General features: G+C 35.4%; 1 protein-coding gene across 2 annotated transcripts; it reads right to left on the reverse strand.

Annotated features, from left to right (window-relative positions):
- Positions 1 to 14,642: 14,642 nt before the first annotated feature.
- LOC114925568 (uncharacterized) lies at positions 14,643 to 17,867 on the reverse strand. 2 transcript variants are annotated; one of them, XM_029294129.2, is made up of 4 exons: positions 17,675 to 17,867; positions 17,195 to 17,555; positions 16,244 to 16,330; positions 14,643 to 16,150 (listed from the first exon to the last, which is right to left on the reverse strand). In XM_029294129.2, the coding sequence occupies exons 2-4, from the start codon at positions 17,552 to 17,554 to the stop codon at positions 14,927 to 14,929; spliced, it is 1,671 nt and encodes a 556-aa protein (XP_029149962.1). In that variant the 5' UTR covers position 17,555; positions 17,675 to 17,867; the 3' UTR covers positions 14,643 to 14,926. The 2 variants fall into 2 exon arrangements, with proteins under 2 accessions (XP_029149962.1, XP_029149963.1); XM_029294130.2 differs by having other exon boundaries at positions 17,195 to 17,867.
- Positions 17,868 to 19,313: the final 1,446 nt, after the last annotated feature.

Raw genomic sequence — 19,313 nt, forward strand, 5'->3', positions numbered from 1 at the left:
AAGTTGCAAGGAGGTGGATGTAATCAAAGAAGAGTACAAGGGAGTGGAGCTTGTAAGATCATTGGGACCACCCCTTCCTAAGTCACCATCCTACACAACATTCAAGTGGGTAAAATTCTTATCCCTAAGCTTCACTTCTCACTTGAATATGGTTTGATTGTAAATGATGGACAAATTAGAGCTCTTTGTGGAATTAAGGGTAAGAGAGATTTGTGTAGTGGTTGGAAACATCACTCTAGGTTCATGATGGTTGCATGCTTAAAGTTGAATAGCAATGGTTGGTGTAGAACCAAATTGCATGGGTCTAGGAGAATGTTTGGATGCTTAATTGAGAATTCTAAGGTCATGCCACCCAATTGAAATCATGATGATCAATTTGAAGATGGGTGTCTGATGAGCGGATAATTTATACGCTTTTTGGCATTGTTTTTACATAGTTTTCAGTATGATTTAGTTAGTTTTTAGTATATTTTTATTAATTTTTAAATAAAAATCACATTTCTGGACTTTACTATGAGTTTGTGTGTTTTTCTGTGATTTCATGTAATTTCTGGCTGAAATTGAGGGACTTGAGCAAAAATCAGATGCAGAGGTTGAAGAAGGACTGCAGATGTTGTTGGATTCTGACCTCCCTGCACTCAAAGTGGATTTTCTGGAGCTACAGAACTCCAAATGGCGCGCTCTCAATTGCGTTGGAAAGTAGACATCCAGGGCTTTACAGCAATATATAATAGTTTATACTTTGCCCGAGTTTAGATGATGCAAATTGGCGTTCAACGCCAGTTTCATGCTGCATTCTGGAGTTAAATGCCAGAAACAGGTTGCAAAGTGGAGTTAAACGCCAGAAACAGGTTACAAACTGGCGTTCAACTCCAAGAGAAGCCTCTACACGTGTAAAGCTCAATGCTCAGCCCAAGCACACACCAAGTGGGCCCCAGAAGTGGATTTCTGCATCATTTACTCATTTCTGTAAACCCTAGTAACTAGTTTAGTATAAATAGGACTTTTTACTATTGTATTTACATCTTTTTGATCATGTTTTGATGATTGGACCCTCCTTGGGAGGCTGGCCATTTGGCCATGCCTGGACCTTGTTCTTAACTTCTTATGTATTTTCAACGGTAGAGTTTCTACACACTATAAATTAAGGTGTGGAGCTCTGCTGTTCTTCATGAACTAATACAAAGTACTATTGTTTTTCTATTCAATTCAAGCTTATTCCGATTCTAAGATATTCATTCGTACCTCAATATGAATGTGATGATCGTGACAGTCATCATCATTCCTAACCTATGAACACGTGCCTGACAACCACTTCCGTTCTACCTTAGATTGAATGAGTATCTCTGGGATTCCTTAATCAGAGTCTTCGTGGCATAAGTTAGAATCCATGGACGACCATTCTTGAGATCCGGAAAGTCTAAACCTTGTCTGTGGTATTCCGAGTAGGATCTGGGAAGGGATGGCTGCGACGAGCTTCAAACTCGCGAGTGTTGGGTGTAGTGACAGACGCAAAAGGATCAATGGATCCTATTCCAGTATGATCGAGAACCGACAGATGATTAGCCATGCAGTGACAGCGCATTGGACCATTTTCACTGAGAGGACAGGATGTAGCCATTGACAATGGTGATGCCTAACATACAGCTTGCCATAGAAAGGAGTATGAATGATTGGATGAAGACAATAGGAAAGCAGAGGTTCAGGAGGAATGAACGCATCTCTATACGCTTATCTGAAATTCTCACCAATGAATTACATAAGTATCACTATCTTTATTTTACGTTTTATTTATATTTTAATTATCAATTCACCATAATCAATTAAATCTGCCTGACTGAGATTTACAAGATGACCATAGCTTGCTTCAAGCCGACAATCTCCGTGGGATCGACCCTTACTCACGTAAGGTTTATTACTTGGACGACCCAGTGCACTTGCTGGTTAGTTGTGCGAAGTTGTGACAAAGAACTAAGATTATGAACGTGCGTATTAAGTTTTCAGCGCCGTTACCAAGGAATGAACCGTCACAATTTCCACGCACCAGTGTCAAAACAAAGTGTGGGATCCCAGATCGCACAAGGAGAATCAAATTTGGGAGCCCATGGCTTGTGTGGAACTCCATCAAGGCTTGGAGTTATCATCTTTGAAGACTAAAGCTTATTGGAGGTTCAAGCATTAGTGGATATTCAATGATAGCTTCAAGCACAAGCCACCTTAAGAAGAGCTCCCCATAAGTCCAACTTAAGGACAATAAACAAAAGTGCTAGGTGGGAGACACCCCACCATGGTAAATTCTTTTCATCTTTTCCTTTTGTACATATTGGTAATTAGTTTAATTTCATGTTTTGTTGAGTTTGTTGAGTATAATTGGTATTTTAGTAGGTTAAATAAGGTTTTAGGGTGTTTTGGTAGCTGTTTGGAGGTTTAGAATACTTGGATTGGTGCAAAAACATAGAAAAATTTTGAAAAACAGAGCACCATCCACGCGTACGCGCACTGCACACGTACGCGTGCATTAAGCATTTTCACCCCTCCACGCGCACGCACCATGTGCGCGTACGTGTGGATTGAAAAATTTCACCCCTCCATACATTGACCCGAGAGTTATGCCTACACTGCGCCAGCACCATGCCTGAGGCACAACCCAACCCGCGCGTATGCGTCCTTGATGCTAATTGCGCAATGCGCGCGCACGCACGCTGTACGCGCGCGCGCCGATAGCGCCACCTACCCTCCTGGTACATATTCCAGAGAGTTGGGCCAACCTTGGGCTGACACTGTGCCCCGCGCATAATCTCACCCACGCGTGCGCGCACCTGGCACGTACGCGTCCTTTGGCCAAATTGTGCATCGGCGCGTGGGCGTGCATGACGCGTCTGCGTCGCAAAAAAAAAGAATTTTTTTTCTCATCTTCCATTTTCTTTTGTCCATTGCATTCGCATACTTTTATTCTTTGTATTTTCATTTTGTTTTTATAGCTTGTTTTTACCTTCTTTTTTTGAGCTTCTTATTTTAATAATGGTGTTGAATTCTCTTACTCAATTGTTGAGAATTTCTTGGTTAATCTTGGTGCTTCTAGACTTGTTTGATATTGATGGGTAATGAAATTTCTAATTCAATGCTTAACTTTTGATGATCCTTGTACCCTTTTGTGCATTGATACGAGCTTACGTGCCTTTCATGACCCAATCTTTCTTGTTTGAACTTGATGCTCGACATGTTCTTCATGTTATTCACTTATGCTTTGACTTTCCTCTTGCATCAAGTATTAATTGATTGCCCTTTGCCTATATTTCTCTCTCACTTACATGTGTAGCTAACATGTAGTGAGAACCTTACTCTTATTTGGCATTAGCCCCCGCCTATGTTCTACTTGCTTTGCTATCTTTGTTGTAGGCTTAATTTTCTTTCTTTTTCTTTCCTTTTAGGTTGGCCACCAAGAAGGGAAGGAATGGAAAAGCTTCTAAATGGGGCAACAAACAAGTTCATCCGCACAACCTTTTGAAGGAGTTCATCAATTGTAGCAACCCGTCCACATTGATCTCCTTTGCATGCACCGAGGACGGTGCAAATTTCTAAGTGTGGGGAGGTCGTCCGACCGACCTTCATGGGTAACAACTTCCTTTTTCAACACCAATTCTTGATTTTCTTTGTTAGTTAGTTGTTTCATTGCATGATAGGTTGCATGATAGTTAGAATTTGTACATATTTTACCACTTCTTTTTACGTTAGGACTACTTGGTTAGGGTGATGATTTCTTTTCCAAGAAAAATTGTTTTGGGGTACCTTAACAATTTGAAAAAAAAATTTGTGACAAACTTGCTTGAAGAATTTATTTTGGAACATGGTTTTTGAGCTAACACAAGCATGTGAGTTTTGAGCCCAATTGTGTGGTTACATCTTATAACCACTTATTTTCATTCTTGTGTGCATTATTCTCTCTCTATGATTGTAATCTTTGATTTGTTTGATTCTTTATGTCTATTATTCTATGTATACATGCATTTATATGAGTGAGGCCATCATTTCATATAGCTCACTTACCAAAATAGCCTACCTTTCATCAACCATTGTTAGCCAATTTTGAGCCTACTTAATCCCTTTTGTTCTTAATATTAGCACATCACTACCCCTAAATGAAAAACAATAAATGTCCTTGATGTGGATCTTTGATTAGCTTAGGCTAGTGAGGGTGTGTATCATTTGGGTATGGGAAACTTGGGACATTGGTTGAGAGAAAAGTGTGTTTTTTTGTTGTTGAAAATATTGGAAATTGGACATATTCATGCACTATATGTAAAACCATATGCATTGATACGTTTGTATATACTTTTAAAAAAAAGAAAAAAAAACATATATATATATATATATATATATATATATATATATATATATATATATATATATATAAAAGAAAAAAATATAGAAAAAGAAAAAAGAGAAAAAGAAATAAAAATGGGACAAAAATGCCCCAAAGTAAAGTTCAATAAAAATCAATGCATATGGAATGTGAATTAAAAAGAATGCATGAGTATGTGAAAAAGTGGGAATCATGGGTAGCTAGGTTGTGTATTAGAATTGTATAGGTTGTCATATGTGTTTGGCGAGAGCTTAGGTTAATCAAATATCCAAATTTCAAGCTCACTTGACCATATGCATCCCTACCTTTACCCTAGCCCCATTACAACCTATGAATAAGTCCTCATGATGAATGTATGCATGCATTGAATAATTGTTGATTGTTAGATGAAAAACAAATCTTGGAAAGCATGAGTAGAAGAGAATTGAGTGATTGACCCTATACACTTGAGCGACTAGAGCGGATACACTTCTGGTGAGGGTTCGATGCTCAATTCCTTGTTCCTGGCTTTCATGAGCGTTCTTCTTGCAAGTCTATTTGAACTTCATTTTGATATTTGAATTGGTAGAGTTTGTGAGTCGCCATATGACCTTTCCCTACTTGCTTATATATGTTCTTGGAGATTGATTTACTTTTAACCAAGTAGGTAGAATCATATTGCATGCATGTAGATAGGTTTATATAGTTTCTTTGTATTGAATAAATATTCATACCCTTTTTCTTGTCCTTCTTTATTCTTAGCATGAGGACATGCTTGGTTTAAGTGTGGGGAGATTTGATAAACCCCGATTTTGTGGTTTATCTTGTGCTTAATTTGGGTGGTTTTATCAATTTTTCTCACATTTATTCAATGAAATAGCATAGTTTTGTAATTCTCCCTAAATTTGTGCTTAAGTGTGAAAACATGCTTTTTAGGCCTTAAAATAGCTAAATTTAACTCACTTTAATTCCATTCGATGCCTTGATATGTTTGTTGAGTAATTTCATGTTCATAAGGCAAGTATTGGATGGAAGAAGTGAGGAGAAAAGCATACAAAGTGGGAGAACTCATGAAGAAATGAAGGAACCGCAAAGCTGTCAAGCCTGACCTCTTCGCACTCAATCGACCATAACTTGAGCTACAGAGGTCCAAATGAGGCGGTTCTAGTTGCATTGGAAATCTAACATCCGGGGCTTCAAAATGATATAAAATTTGCCATAGTTTCTTGGCGTTTAGAGATGCGCACGCGCACTGTATGCGTGCGCGCCGATGGAGCAGCGTGATTCACTAAAGTGAAATCATGGCCAGCGATTTGCAGCTCATTTTGGACCCAATCCAACTCATTTCTGATGCTATTGAACCCAAGGATTGAGGAGAGAATGAATCAGGTAGTCATAGTTTAGTTTTTATTATGTTTTAGGATAGAATTCTAGAGAGAGAGGCTCTCTCCTCTCTCTAGATTTAGGATAGCAATTAGGGTAAAGTTAGGTTAATCTCTCTTAAATTCATCTTTCAATTCTTGTTTTGATTTTAATTCTGACTATATTTTAGTATTCTATTGTCTTAATATTCTTTGTTTCTCTTGTGATTTTTTATTTTGCTCTCTTTTATGTTGATGAACCATTGTTGGATCTTAATTTTCTTTAATGCAATTTTATGTTTCCATGTTTCTTTTATGTTGATCTTGATTGTTATTGTTGATTTCTTGTCTATGTTGGTTATGGATTTTCTTTAATTCTTGCATTTTATGATGTTTACTTTTCTTGCACTCTAGGTATTTGATGAAATGTTTCCTCTAATTTTTGGGTAGTTTTCTTGACTCTTGGCCTAGACTAAGGGAATTGAGTGATCTTGAGTCATTTGGGTCTCATTGAATTGGTGATTTGAGAACCCTTGGTGGTCAATTTGATAACCATTACTACCAACCTACTATTAAGCTAATTAGTAGCTAGGTTAGAACCTATGGATTGATGTTGATCAAGCCATTTGATATACTTCAAGTATAGAAGTAAACTTAATGAGCTTGGTTCCTCATAATTATCAATATTTGGTTTGTAGACAAGGATGGTGATCTCAATTACCTATGTCTAACCAAGAGTATTTTTCCTTTCTTTTATTAGTTAATTGTTCATTTACTTTTCTTACCATTTATTTTCTTGCAAAAATACAAAATCAAACCACTTACCCCCTTTATAGCCAATAATTGAGCACTTCATTGCAATTCCTTGTGAGACGACCCGGAGTTCCAATACTTCGGTTAATTTTTATTTGGGGTTTGTACTTGTGACAACTCAAATTTTTGATGTGGGAATTATTTGTTGGTTTAGAACTATGCTTACAACGAAGTAATTCTTTTTATAAGAAGAAAATCTAGACCATCAAGCAAATTTCATCATCCGTGGGCAACAATCAGACGACCAGATTTGAGTTCATGGAGATCGAACGAACATGATTGTGTCCTCAAATTTGAGCCTCAAATTTGTTAACTACGATAATCTGACGGACAGAGTTAAATCAAAAGGGATCGAACAGTCAAAGAGTACTCCACAAATCTGAGCATCAAATTGGTGCCATTGTACAAATGTTGCACATGCAACTGGTTTGTGTGAAGTGTGAGACTTCTCTCTTTTTTCTCTCCCTTCTTGCTCTCTCTCACTTTTGTTCCCTTCGCTCTTATCAAGACCCAACAAAACAACCTTTAAAAACCTAAAACCAAACTTCTCACTTTACCAAAATTATAATGCCTAAGAAGCAAAAAAATAAAAAAATTAATTGTCTTAAATTTTACATTGTTAATTATCTTAGTCAAATAGTAATAGTAATATTAATAATAAAATCTGTCGATGTAGAGTTATGTTCGACATTTATATAATAAATTTAAATTTATTTTATAAGTTTATTAATTGTATTTGTTAAAATATGATGCCAATTAGAATTTAGTTTGTTGGTGAATTTTATTAATAATACTTCATATAAGAATATTTGTTAATTTTTGTTAGTGTCATAACAATTTCATTAAGTAATATTTTTAAATTAAATTAATAGAGTTTAATTTAGAATTTATAGATAATTTGATTAATTATTTTAAATTGTATGAGAATATAAATTAAAATTGTTTATTTTAATTTATTAACTATACTTGTGCGTAATAAAATAGATAACAATTTAAATTTTAACTTTTCGGTAACATTAAGATTAATGATAAAGTTAAAACGCTAATAAAAATAAATGGTTATATTTTTGTAGTTATTTTAATGTTATTTGTTAGAGTTTAGAACTAATTATTGCCACAATGTTAACAAATAAGCTAATGAAAATAATTATTATTTAAGTTTTATGTTAAAATATAATTAATTATTTTATTTTTATGTATGAATTTGTGAAGGATAAACATATTTCTTAATTATATTTGTTACTATGTGTTTTCAAAAATAATATATATATATATATATATATATATATATATATATATATAAAATAATAATAATAATAATTTGTTCAGATATTACTCATAATAAAATTAGTTATAATAATAATTAAATTAAAATTAATTTAATAGATAATTTTATTAATTATACTAGTTAGTTTAGTATAGTGGTTAGTTTATTATAGGGGTTAAATTAATTTTTTAATGTTCATATTAATTTAATGTTAATTATGATCGAGGATTTTATTTATAATTGATTAATTAACGGAGACAACTTAAATTATTATTTGTTTCTGTTTTGTAGAGTTTACAAATTTTGAGGTGTGTCCACATGAATCCATCGGATGTATATAATTCGATTGTCGAGTCTCTTTTGCATGTCACTAAATTTTATCACGTATTTCAGATTGAAGTGATCCAAGGACAGTCACTTTAGTAACAGTTCTAGTAGAGAGATAGCATCCAAATACTCACATCTTTTATCTTTTGATTGGTGAGTGCATCGTTATGTTAGAAGATATGGCCCTAATCCAAGATATTTCAATAGATGGTCATTCTTGCTGTCCTGTCATTAGGGCTGGCGATGGATAGGGTAGGGTAGGGTTTGGACTCTACCCTAACCCTACCCTACCCGCGGGTTGAGAATAGCTCAACCTTAATCCTACCCACATCCTACATCCTAAAGTTCTAAACCCTATCCTATCCTACCCTACCTGCAGAAATATCAATTTTTTTAAAGTAAATATAAAATTCAATCATTTTAAATTTTATACATATTAATAACATAAAAAATAAAAAACTAATGCTCTAAATTACTAAATTAACTAACTAATTTAGTGGTTCTTCACTTATTATAAGTCATTACATAAGGGAGGTTGTGGGTTCAACTCTCACTTCCTTCACTATATATGAGGTGCGGGTAGGGTAGGGTAGGGTAGGGTACACCCTAAACCCGTACCCTACCCGAACGGGTTGGACCGGATTGGGTACCCGCGGGTAGGATATGAATTGTCAGCCCTACTTGTCACTGTTGTAATCTCTCCGTTCGATATTTTTATCATTCTCAGATTGTTCGAACTTAATGTACAGCTCGATAAACAACTTTTGTGATCAAGTTTCATAATAGATTGAAAATATCTCTTGCATATTCGTTTCGTCGGTGACATACTTCTTTTGAAAATGAACGAACCCGTCAAACACAATTCTGATACAAAATACTTGATATAAGAGGATCTATTCTTTTACAAATAGCACTTTTTAGTTCTTCAAATGGTAATGTAAAAAGAACAATAAAATTATAAAGATTTTCACATATAAATATCACTCTCTCAGGTATTTATAATAAAATCTTACTATGATAGTTTCATATTAAAAAAAGTGAAAAGAACAAACTACTAAAAACGAAGAAAAAGAATATAAGTTGAAGAAGATGAAATTTGCACAACTAGACCACGATTTTCTGAATTTTTTATTTTTTTCTCACAAAACTAATTCATCAATTTACTTCACATTTAAAATAAAAAATAATTACCTTACACAAATTAAAAGCTCTGATTTGTCTACTTAAATTTAAATTTATTATGCCATAAATAGGAGATTTGGTTTTCTAAAAATAAAAATAAAAAAATATATATTAATCGAATTTCATTAAGAGGTGTTGGGATGAGATTAGGGCTGAATTTACGGCAGCTGTGGTGGGATTCTTTCAGACGTCGAGGCTACCGACAGGCTCTAATATTACATGGATAGCGCTGGCTCCTAAGTTTATTGGTGCGAAGGAGATTAAATACCTCAGACCTATTAGTATGGTTGGTTGTATATACAAGGTTATTTCGAAGGTTTTAGTTAGGAGGATGAGAGCAGTGATGCCAGGGTTAGTAGGGGAGACTCAGAGTGCTTTTGTGACGGGCAGAAAAATTCATGATGGGGCCCTCAGAGCGTGTGAAACAGTGCACTGGCTTAAAAGGAGGAAAAAAGAGGTAGCCATTATCAAGCTAGATTTCCATAAAGCATATGACAGAGTCAGGTGGAGTTTTGTTGATATTGTGCTGCAAAAGATGGGGTTTGGACACAGGTGGCGGGCGTGGGTTATGGAGTGTGTGACCACAGCTTCTATGTCGGTCTTAATTAATGGCGCACCATCAAAACCTGTTAAAATGCAAAGGGGTTTGAGGCAAGGTGACCCGCTATCTCCATTCTTGTTTGTGCTGGTTGTGGACGTTCTACATCGAATAGTGGGTGAGGCAGTCAGGAACGGACGTATTTTTTCTTTGGTAGTTGGGCGAGACCGGGTGGAGCTATCACACCTCCAGTTTGCTGATGATACTATTCTGTTTTGTCCACCAGAAGATGAGACTATGAAGAATTACAAGCGGCTGCTGCGATGGTTTGAGTTGATGTCAGGGCTCAGTATCAACTTCGAAAAGTCCAGCTTGATTCCTATCAATTGTGAAGAGTAGTGGATACGAAGTATGTGTAGGCTGTGGGGTTGTAAGGAAGATACTCTCCCTGTTAAATACCTTGGAGTCCCCTTAGGAGCTAATCCGAGGCTGGTTAAGACCTGAAAGCCTATCATCGATAAGGTGGAAGAGAAACTAAACCTTTGGAAAGCCAAGGTGCTAAGCAAAGTGGGAAAGTTGGTGCTCATCAAATCAGTCTTGAACAGCTTGCCAGTGCATTATTTGAGTTTATATAAGATGCCGCAGGCAGTTGCTAAGAAGTTAATTTCTTTACAGAGAAGGTTTCTATAGAGTAAGGAGGATGGGAGGAATGGTATGGCTTTGGTGAGATGGGAGTTGGTGCAGGCCCCTAAGAAGCTAGGGGGATTGGGGATTGGAGATGCAATGATTAGAAACATTGCACTGTTGTTTAAGTGGTGGTGGCGCTTTGCTAAGGAAGAGTGCCCGTTGTGGAAGAAGGTGGTTTGCTCCTGTAATGACTTAAGGCCGAACGAGTTACTGTCCACTCAAGTGCTGCCTTCAAGAGGAGGCCCATGGAAGGATATCTGCCATTTACAAATTAAGGAGCAACATATAAGGGATAAGCTGACTGGCTATGGAACTTGGTGATGGACGACAGACTCGGTTTTGGGAGGATGTTTGGTTCCAAAGTGGTTCCTTGAAAGATCGGTTTCCCAGGCTCTTCTCTGTTTCAAACTAATGTCGTTCGGTTGTAGGGGATTGTGGGTTTTGGGATGGACTAGAGTGGGTCTGGAACTTCCAATGAAGACGAGAGCTTTTTCAGTGGGAATTAGACCTCCTGAGTCAGCTACGTGAGGCGTTGAGACCGGTCAAGATAGCAAATAATAGGGAGGATAGATTTGTATGGAAATATGATAGACTTAGTATTTTTTTGACTAACTCCTTTGTGCAGGTGCTACAAGAAGGAATGCTGCCAGAAGATGTAACCAGTTACAGTTTCATGAAGTCCATCTGAAAAGGCTTAGTTCCACCAAGAGTGGAGTTGTTTGCTTGGTTTGTCCTGGTAGGCAGGGTGAACACCAAGGAGCAGCTTAGTCGGTTCGGGATTATTAGCCAGGATGATAAGAGTTGTGCTTTATGTTCTAAGGATGTTGAGCAGGTCAATCACTTGTTCCTTGGCTGTGATTTTGCTTGACAGGTGTGGAGTGCATGGTTATCTGTGTTTGGCTGGCCCTGGTCTGTTCCGTGGTCGATGAATGACCATTTCCTAAGTTGGACAGATGAGCCGCGTAGAAAAGAGAATCGAAAGCAGTGTACGAGGTGCTTCTGTGCAATCATTTGGCACATTTGGTTGAAGAAGAATAGGAGGATATTCCAAAACCAAAGCAGAGGTGTAGAAGACATCATCCACATTACCATGCTTAGCTGTGAGCCTGTGACGAGTGGAGAGGTGCCCAATCCTAATGTTGTTGATGGCTATGCTAGAGATGACATGTGGAATTCCTTTCTTTGGTTCCTAATACTTTTGGGTGTTGTGTGTCTAGTTGTGATGTTTGATACTAAATGCTCCACCTTAGTGTGTTAAACTCCTTTGTTTTCAAAATAAAAAATAAATATATATATTAATAAAAAAATACATCACTATTCTATAACTGTACATAACAACTGTTCATACTCCATTACTTAAAAAAATGAGCGTGCTTACAATAGTTGTAAAAAAAATGCTTATAATGAAGTGTTTTATTTGTAGTCATTTGAAAATCCCTTGTACACATTATATCGTTTTATATTGAATCGATTTATATAAGTATCTTTATTATAATAAATCATTCTGTCACTTGCAATAATTTGTATGATATATATGTAACCGAATTTAAGGTGGGAACAAACACCTAATATTCAAGATAAAACATTTTATTTAAATATTTTACCCTATATTTATATATATGTCTTGTTCCCTTTATTTAAGGAACTTTTAAAATTAGGGTGCACCGTATGTGTCTGTGTCTTGTGTCCGTTCGTGCCATGTTCGTGCATAATAGCCATGTAAAGATTATTATTTGACCAAAATGGCAAAATCATGTTAAAAGAGTCCGATAAAAATATAGCTTTAATTAATTACTTACATACCTCGATACTATCCTTTGGTTGCTCATGGCAAGTTTATATTAGAAAAGATATATTTCTTTCGCGAGACTCTTTTTTTTTTTCTCTCTTAGTCAATAAGGCATATTCATCTTTAATCTAGTATCACCTATCTTATGTTGTGTGTTTAAATTGGTGGTTTATCAAATTGAAATTTAAATAAAAATAATTTTATAAAATTAATTTTAAATAAAATAAATTTGTATCAATATAATTTATATTTGACAATTTTATATTAAAATTAATTTTAATAAAATAAATATTATTAAAATTATACTATTTAAAATTACGTTTAAATAAAAATTATTAAAATAAATATAAATTTATATTACTTAAAATGATATTTTTTAACACTTTTTTTACTATAATTTTTTTTAGAAATAAATATCAAATTAGTATTCTAAAAAATTTGATGCGGACAAAATAATCTCAAATAAAAATTTTAAAATTTGACAATTAATTTGACAATTGTGCTCCCGAACAGCAAATACAATGCTGACGTGACCACTATATTCTAGTGACCTGTCATACCATTGTTCTCTTTTGTCTCTCTTACATCCTCTGTTTTAGCTTGGAGCATAGCTTTGAGCTTTCACAGAGGCCAATAATAGAGGTACAGGGTAAACACTTGAAGCCACGCCTCAATAGCCGCAATGTCATAAAGAACATCACTCACAAAGTCCCCTTCTTTCACCTCTTTCTCCATTGACCTTTCTCATTCTTTGAACAACTAAAAAAGTTTCGAAGTCAAGGCCTCAAAGGCATCAATGACGGCGAATTTGACCTCATCTTCCGCACCCTCGGTCTCTCTGGATTCTAAGACTTCTCTATTCCAACCGCAGCTTGAAAACAAGCTCAAAGGTTTCGCCTTTCTCCTTCCCCTGTCACCACCAATAACATCATCAACCTCCAGGTTGTTGGTGAAGGATATGAACACCAAGCCCCACTTTCAATTCCACCTAAAACTGAATCTGGAGTTGGCTTCAATGTCGATGTTAAGTCAAAAAATCTAAGTTTTCAACAATTTGTTCAGCTTAACGTAAATAATGGTGGTGATGGTAGGGGTATCAAGGGTGTGAGGCCTCCACCCGTGATGTTGCAGGTACCACTTGATGATGACAATGATATTAATGTTGTGGATTCACCTTCAAGGTAGGAGTGAGTGAAAGCTACGTTGGGAGAGAGAGGGGGCTGCGTTGGGAAAGGGGAGTGTGATGGAGAGGGAGAGAGGGGGTGCATTGGGGAGGGACGGATTAGGGGGTTGCCCACTAGAACACGGTGGATACGTCAGCATCATGTTTGTCGGAGATGTGTTTTGGTGAGTTTGGAGATATGCTTGTCAAATTTTAAAATCTTTTAGAGACTATTTTATCAATAACAAAAGTTAAATACCATTTTGTAAAAGAAACTTAAATTTATATATTGAAATTTACTACTTTTTTTAGCCATAATTTTTTGGGTAAAAAACGTAATTAAATCAACTGAAGAAAAGAAAATTCGTAAATTTTCCAAAGTTAAAAACGTTACTTGTATCGCCCATAATCACATTTCTATATAAATTGAATGAGGTATATTCAATTCAAAGAGGTTGGTAGTAAATCAAATTGAGCTCAGCTAGTACTTTTAATGAGGATGCTTCGAATTATTAAGTTTGGTCGTCCATAGTAAATCTATACAGTGAACTTCGATTTATATGTAAACATGCTTTAAGGTAAATTGAAACCCTAATAAATCAGCTCAATTCGATTTATATGAAATCTTAATAAATTGATTCACCTATTTACTACTAACTACTTTAAATCGAATATAACTCATTCAATTTATATAAAAATATAGTTATGAGAGATACATGTAACATTTTCAACTTTAGGAATCTAATAATTTTTTCTTTTGGCTGGTTTAATTATGTTTTTTATTCTAATTTTTTCATATTCCTTTTTTTTTAGTACTCTTCTTTTTATTTAATCTGATCTTTTTAATAGGAGCAATAATTCATATTATAAAAAATTAATGACGATAAACAAAATACACTTTAATTCAAGAACTCACAATAAAAATTATACGAAATCAAACATCAAAATATTTGTATTCTCACCGAAAGTTTTCCTTCATGTTATCCAACTTGAGTCAACCATTTTTCTCTAGTATTTTGAAGTGCTACAAAGATAAATTAACAAAATTAACGGATTTCTTCCATCCCATAATAAGCATATGATTTTGAGGTAGTGTAAGCAAGTGTAAGTTGTTTACAGGTTTTTCTTTTCTTTTCTAAGGTTAACATAACTGAAGGAAAAGAAGATAGCAAGGTAAAAATAACGAGAACCAACACCTACAATGGAGACATTAAAAATAGCAGTTAGCACAACTTGATTAGCCATATGCAGGGATGCCATAGATTCTAAGCTAGGTAATAACATTAACAAAAAAAACAATTAGCCACTGTAGCATCATCCAACCAGCAGCCATTACTGAGAACTAGCCATTATTAAGAATAATGAAGATAGCAGCAAAGCGCTTCACCTTCATTGGCAATAGTTCCACTTCGAGACTACTCGAGGGGTCATCAAAATCAAAAAACAAACTTCCCTGTATCAGTTGGACTCGAGATAAGATGTTATATTCAGTTCAGATGGCAAAGCACCGTCCTCTGGAAAAGATTCGTCTTCATTGAAAAGCAAGTTCTTGATATCATCAATTGAGTCAAGGTTTCGGCTTTGAGTAAACTCCGTACCTGAATTCCTAATATTGGGGGGTTGGTTTATAGATCTTGAGCTGCTTGAAGAATCTTCCTTCCCTGCACATTCAATTTGATTTTGACTTTCACCAAGTTGTTGGCATGCATCTTGCATTGACATTCCACATTTCACAATCTTTGCTTGAGCAGGTCCATTTTGATTTACAAATTGATGCTCATTTAGATGCTGATTTCTATTCACATCAATATAGTTCAGGCTGGTTTTTTCAGGTATTAGTTGTGGGTACCATATGGTATTGGGGACAATAGCATCACTCTGCACATAAGGTGTTCCATAATTAGAAATTCCAGTTGCATGATGATATCTACCATATTGCTGTGCCTGTGCCGAACCAACTTGACTGCTGAGGCCAAAAGAATCACCATGAGAAGTGTAGTTTGTCGTTGGGATGCTCCTGGCACTGTTTACTCCTCTGGCAATCATATGAGAATGGAGGAACTGAGGGCTAAAGCAGACAGCGCCATGAACTTGTCCCCTTTGGATGGTGTGATTTCGTACACCTAGCACTTGCCTTGGAACAGAATGGGACTGGTATCCGCTCCTTGCGAAAGGAAATGCTGACTCAGGAGATCTAGCATGGTTTGCACCATGTTGAAGTGCAGCGTTGGTGGTGGGACGTAAAGGAATGGTAATTGGCATGGAGACTTGATTCAATGATCTAAAATTTTGCGAGGAGCTTGACCATGCTATGATTTGGTTAGAGGCTTGATTTTGAGGTTCAAGACTTACCATCGGATTCCATGACTGATTCAATAATGGGGAAACTGGAGAAAACTGAGGAATATCCATCGGATTCCATGACTGATTCAATAATGGGGAAACTGGAGAAAACCGAGGAGTATCAAGGCGTAGCTCAAGGTTGTGTATATCATTCACAACCTCACATGAAGTGACATAATTGGTCGATGCTGGTATTGGAGCAATCTTTCCCAACTTGAAATTTTTCCTAAGAGTTTCCCACATCCCAGATCCTGCAGTTGCATGACAGTGATCTGCACTTGAAAGACCAATGCCCCAATTTGGACATGGTGATAGGCAGTCACATATGTAACAATAGCACTGCACAGCATCAAATAAATAAATAATCATATAAAAAAAAAGAAACCAGCTAAGTACAAAGTTATGCATAGCATTAAGTAGTATGATTTTCACCTGTTCACAGTGCTGCTCATGGGGAGTGGAAGAAAAGGGGAAATTGGCACAAAGATGCCGCGGATGAGGATAATCTCTGCATGCAACCTGCAAGTTATAAACAAAAATGAAATTACGCATCTAAAATGTTACATACATTCAGCCATGAGTTTGAAAGTATGAAAATTTTTATTTTGAGTAAACAAGACCACACATGAAAATTGAAAACCAACAAACATTTACATGGTTACACAATTACACAGGACTCTTCCAAAAAACTATGGATTGAATTAACATTGATCCAAAAATTTAAGGATCTCAATCAAAACCAATTAGATACCAGAACCAATTTTCAGAATCCAGTCTTCTGCACCATACCTTCCTCGAATCTTTTTATCCCTCTCAAGTCTCAAATTCCCTCACTGCAGAAATTTCATGTCCGGTAGGATATTCTGATGATGCTAAACTTGGCAATGGTGCACCCCAAATGTTAAGGAACTAACCTATGAGGATTAACTCTGAAAGAAAGAGCATATCAAACAAATTTCGGTCTTCGATGGAGACTGGCATATAGTTAAGTCCACAAGCAAACTTATCAATCTCCATTATCACTTGAGAAAAGTTTAAATAAATAAATTAATGGGATGTTTGCAAGTTAGGATTTTGGAGGGAAAGAAAGCAACTTGATGAGAAAGTGAAGTCTATTTCACTCTTTAAACCCTTTCCTTCTCATCTTCCCTCCAACATCCCAGCTCACAAACACTGGTCCGTCAAACTCAAACACTTGGGGAAATATCTCAAATCTCAAGATAGTAACATTTACAATGCTACAATGACGAAATCACAGCTCACAAAAGACAAAATACAAAATTTAGGTATATTAGAGGGGGACAAACATTCAATTTCATATGCATGACATTAAGAAAGTGAGAGAACAAACACTAAGTAACAAAAATGGAAACAACACCAGACCTGACCCTTCTCCCCAACAAGAACCAACTCATCAGAGGCAGCTGTTGTGATTTCCTCTACAGAGGTGGTAACAGCTCTTTCAGGGTCACCATCCAGAATCACACAATCATCATCATCATCATCATCATTATGATCTTGCATGTCTTTCACACTTGGCGTTGATGCTGAAGATCTTGACTTTGACTTTGACTTGTGTCCAAGTTCATTCACGACAACATGGTCTAGTTCTGGTTCTTCATCAGGCATGACCAACCACTCCTTTATCATATCATCATAGTCAATTCTCTTCTTTGCATCACTTTCTTCCAAACACGGTTCTTCATCGGAGCTTATATCCAACACAAGTGGTGAACCTTCCATGCTAGCATAAAAAGAATAAAAAATCAACCTTTTTTTGTTTTCTGTTCCCCCCGAATCCCCCAAACAAAAAAAAAGGAGTTTGGTTGCATGAAAACTTTATAAAAATCAAATCTGACAAACCTTTCCTTGCAAAGAGGGAGAGAAGGGGTTTGACGGTTGTGAAGAGATGAAGAAAGGAGTAACAGTAACAGAAGAGAGAATTGCAAAAGGTTTTGATGGAGTGGACGGTTACCTATTGAGTAATGTGAAGGAGATTTCGTGGTAACCGAGAGAGGGAGGGGGAATTCAAATCATCACTCTATTCCTTCGTTTACACGCTTGGTTAGTTGGTTACTTGGTTTTACTAACATGGATGAGTAATTGAGTATCACAGGATTCGGTGGTCCAGGAATCTAAGTAGAAAACATGTTTTTGGAGTTTTTTTTATGAATTACTACGTAGTTTTTGAACTAATTTTAATTACAAATTAATTTCATATATTTTATTTAATTATAAAAATAATTTTTTATTTTATAAATTATTATTTTATCAATTATTTATTATATTTATTAACAATCAAATACAAAAATAACAACCAATTATATCCTCCATTCATCCTAATAATTTCAATTGATTAAAAAATTAACTTTGATCTCGTTACGTTCGTCCATGACTTTAATTTCGTCATGTATATCTCGGATTTAATTAATACTAGTAAAAATACATTTCCTTCGTCCAAACTAGACCAAACTACAGGATCAATGATTTAAGTTAAATGATAAAAATTGTTCTTATGTTAATACATTGATATTGGTGCAAGAAGATAATAAGATCCTGATCATGGTGATTGAAAAAAAAATTGGATTAATGAGGATTTGTACAACCTATTTGTGATTTATGAAAGTAGAATAGAATAAATTGTGCAAAATCCTACAGAATTCTGAAAAATGAGAACATTACCAATTGATTGAGTAGATGGATATTCCATTACCAATCGATTGAAATTGGCAAAATATTCAACTTCATCACCTTCCAATCGATTGGATTACATTACCAATCGATTGAATTTGGCTAAAACTTCAATGTCATCACTTTCCAATCGATTGTATTTGGCAAATCCATGTTGTTTTCGTGAATTCAATCAATTGAGTAACAACAACAATCGATTGTTTTGAGGCATTCATTAGATTGGAAAGTATAAATAATCGATTGGTTTAAGCTTTTTACCATTCTACCTTACAACTTTCAATCGATTGTTTTGTGATATAGTGTAAACCAATCGATTGAGTTATCATTCAATCGATTGTTTTGAAAGACCAATCGATTGAATTTCAAGGAAACACGACTTGGAAGCCAAAAACAATCGATTGAATTTCAAGGAAACACGATTTGGAAGCCATGGACGAACGTAACGAGATCAAAGTTAATTTTTTAATCAATTGTAATTATTAGGATGAATGGAGGATATAATTGGTTGTTATTTTTGTATTTGATTGTTAATAAATATAATTGATAATTGATAAAATAATAATTTATAAAATAAAAAACTATTTTTATAATTAAATAAAATATATGGGTTGATTTGTAATTAAAATTAGTTCAAGAACTACGTAACAATTGATAAAAAAACTCCAAAAACATGTTTTTTACTTGGACCACTAAGTGGTCCAAAGATTCCTCGACCACCGAATCCTGAGCCTATTATACTATTGGAAACATTTCAAGTGCACCGGGGAGTACCGGTGCACCAGTTGTTTTAACTTTCAATTAATATATATTA

This window comes from Arachis hypogaea, chromosome 16 (assembly GCF_003086295.3).
Source record: "Arachis hypogaea cultivar Tifrunner chromosome 16, arahy.Tifrunner.gnm2.J5K5, whole genome shotgun sequence".
Lineage (NCBI taxonomy): Eukaryota > Viridiplantae > Streptophyta > Magnoliopsida > Fabales > Fabaceae > Arachis > Arachis hypogaea.

What these genes read in the sequence shown, in the direction of transcription:
- LOC114925568 (XM_029294129.2), bottom strand. Translation starts at nt 17,554, where the DNA reads ATGGAAGGTTCACCACTTGTGTTGGATATAAGCTCCGATGAAGAACCG. An exon ending in TTGTTGGGGAGAAGGGTCAG is followed by an intron (nt 16,331 to 17,194) that starts GTCTGGTGTTGT and finishes TATAACTTGCAG; the next exon opens with GTTGCATGCAGAGATTATCC. An exon ending in ATGAGCAGCACTGTGAACAG is followed by an intron (nt 16,151 to 16,243) that starts GTGAAAATCATA and finishes GATGCTGTGCAG; the next exon opens with TGCTATTGTTACATATGTGA.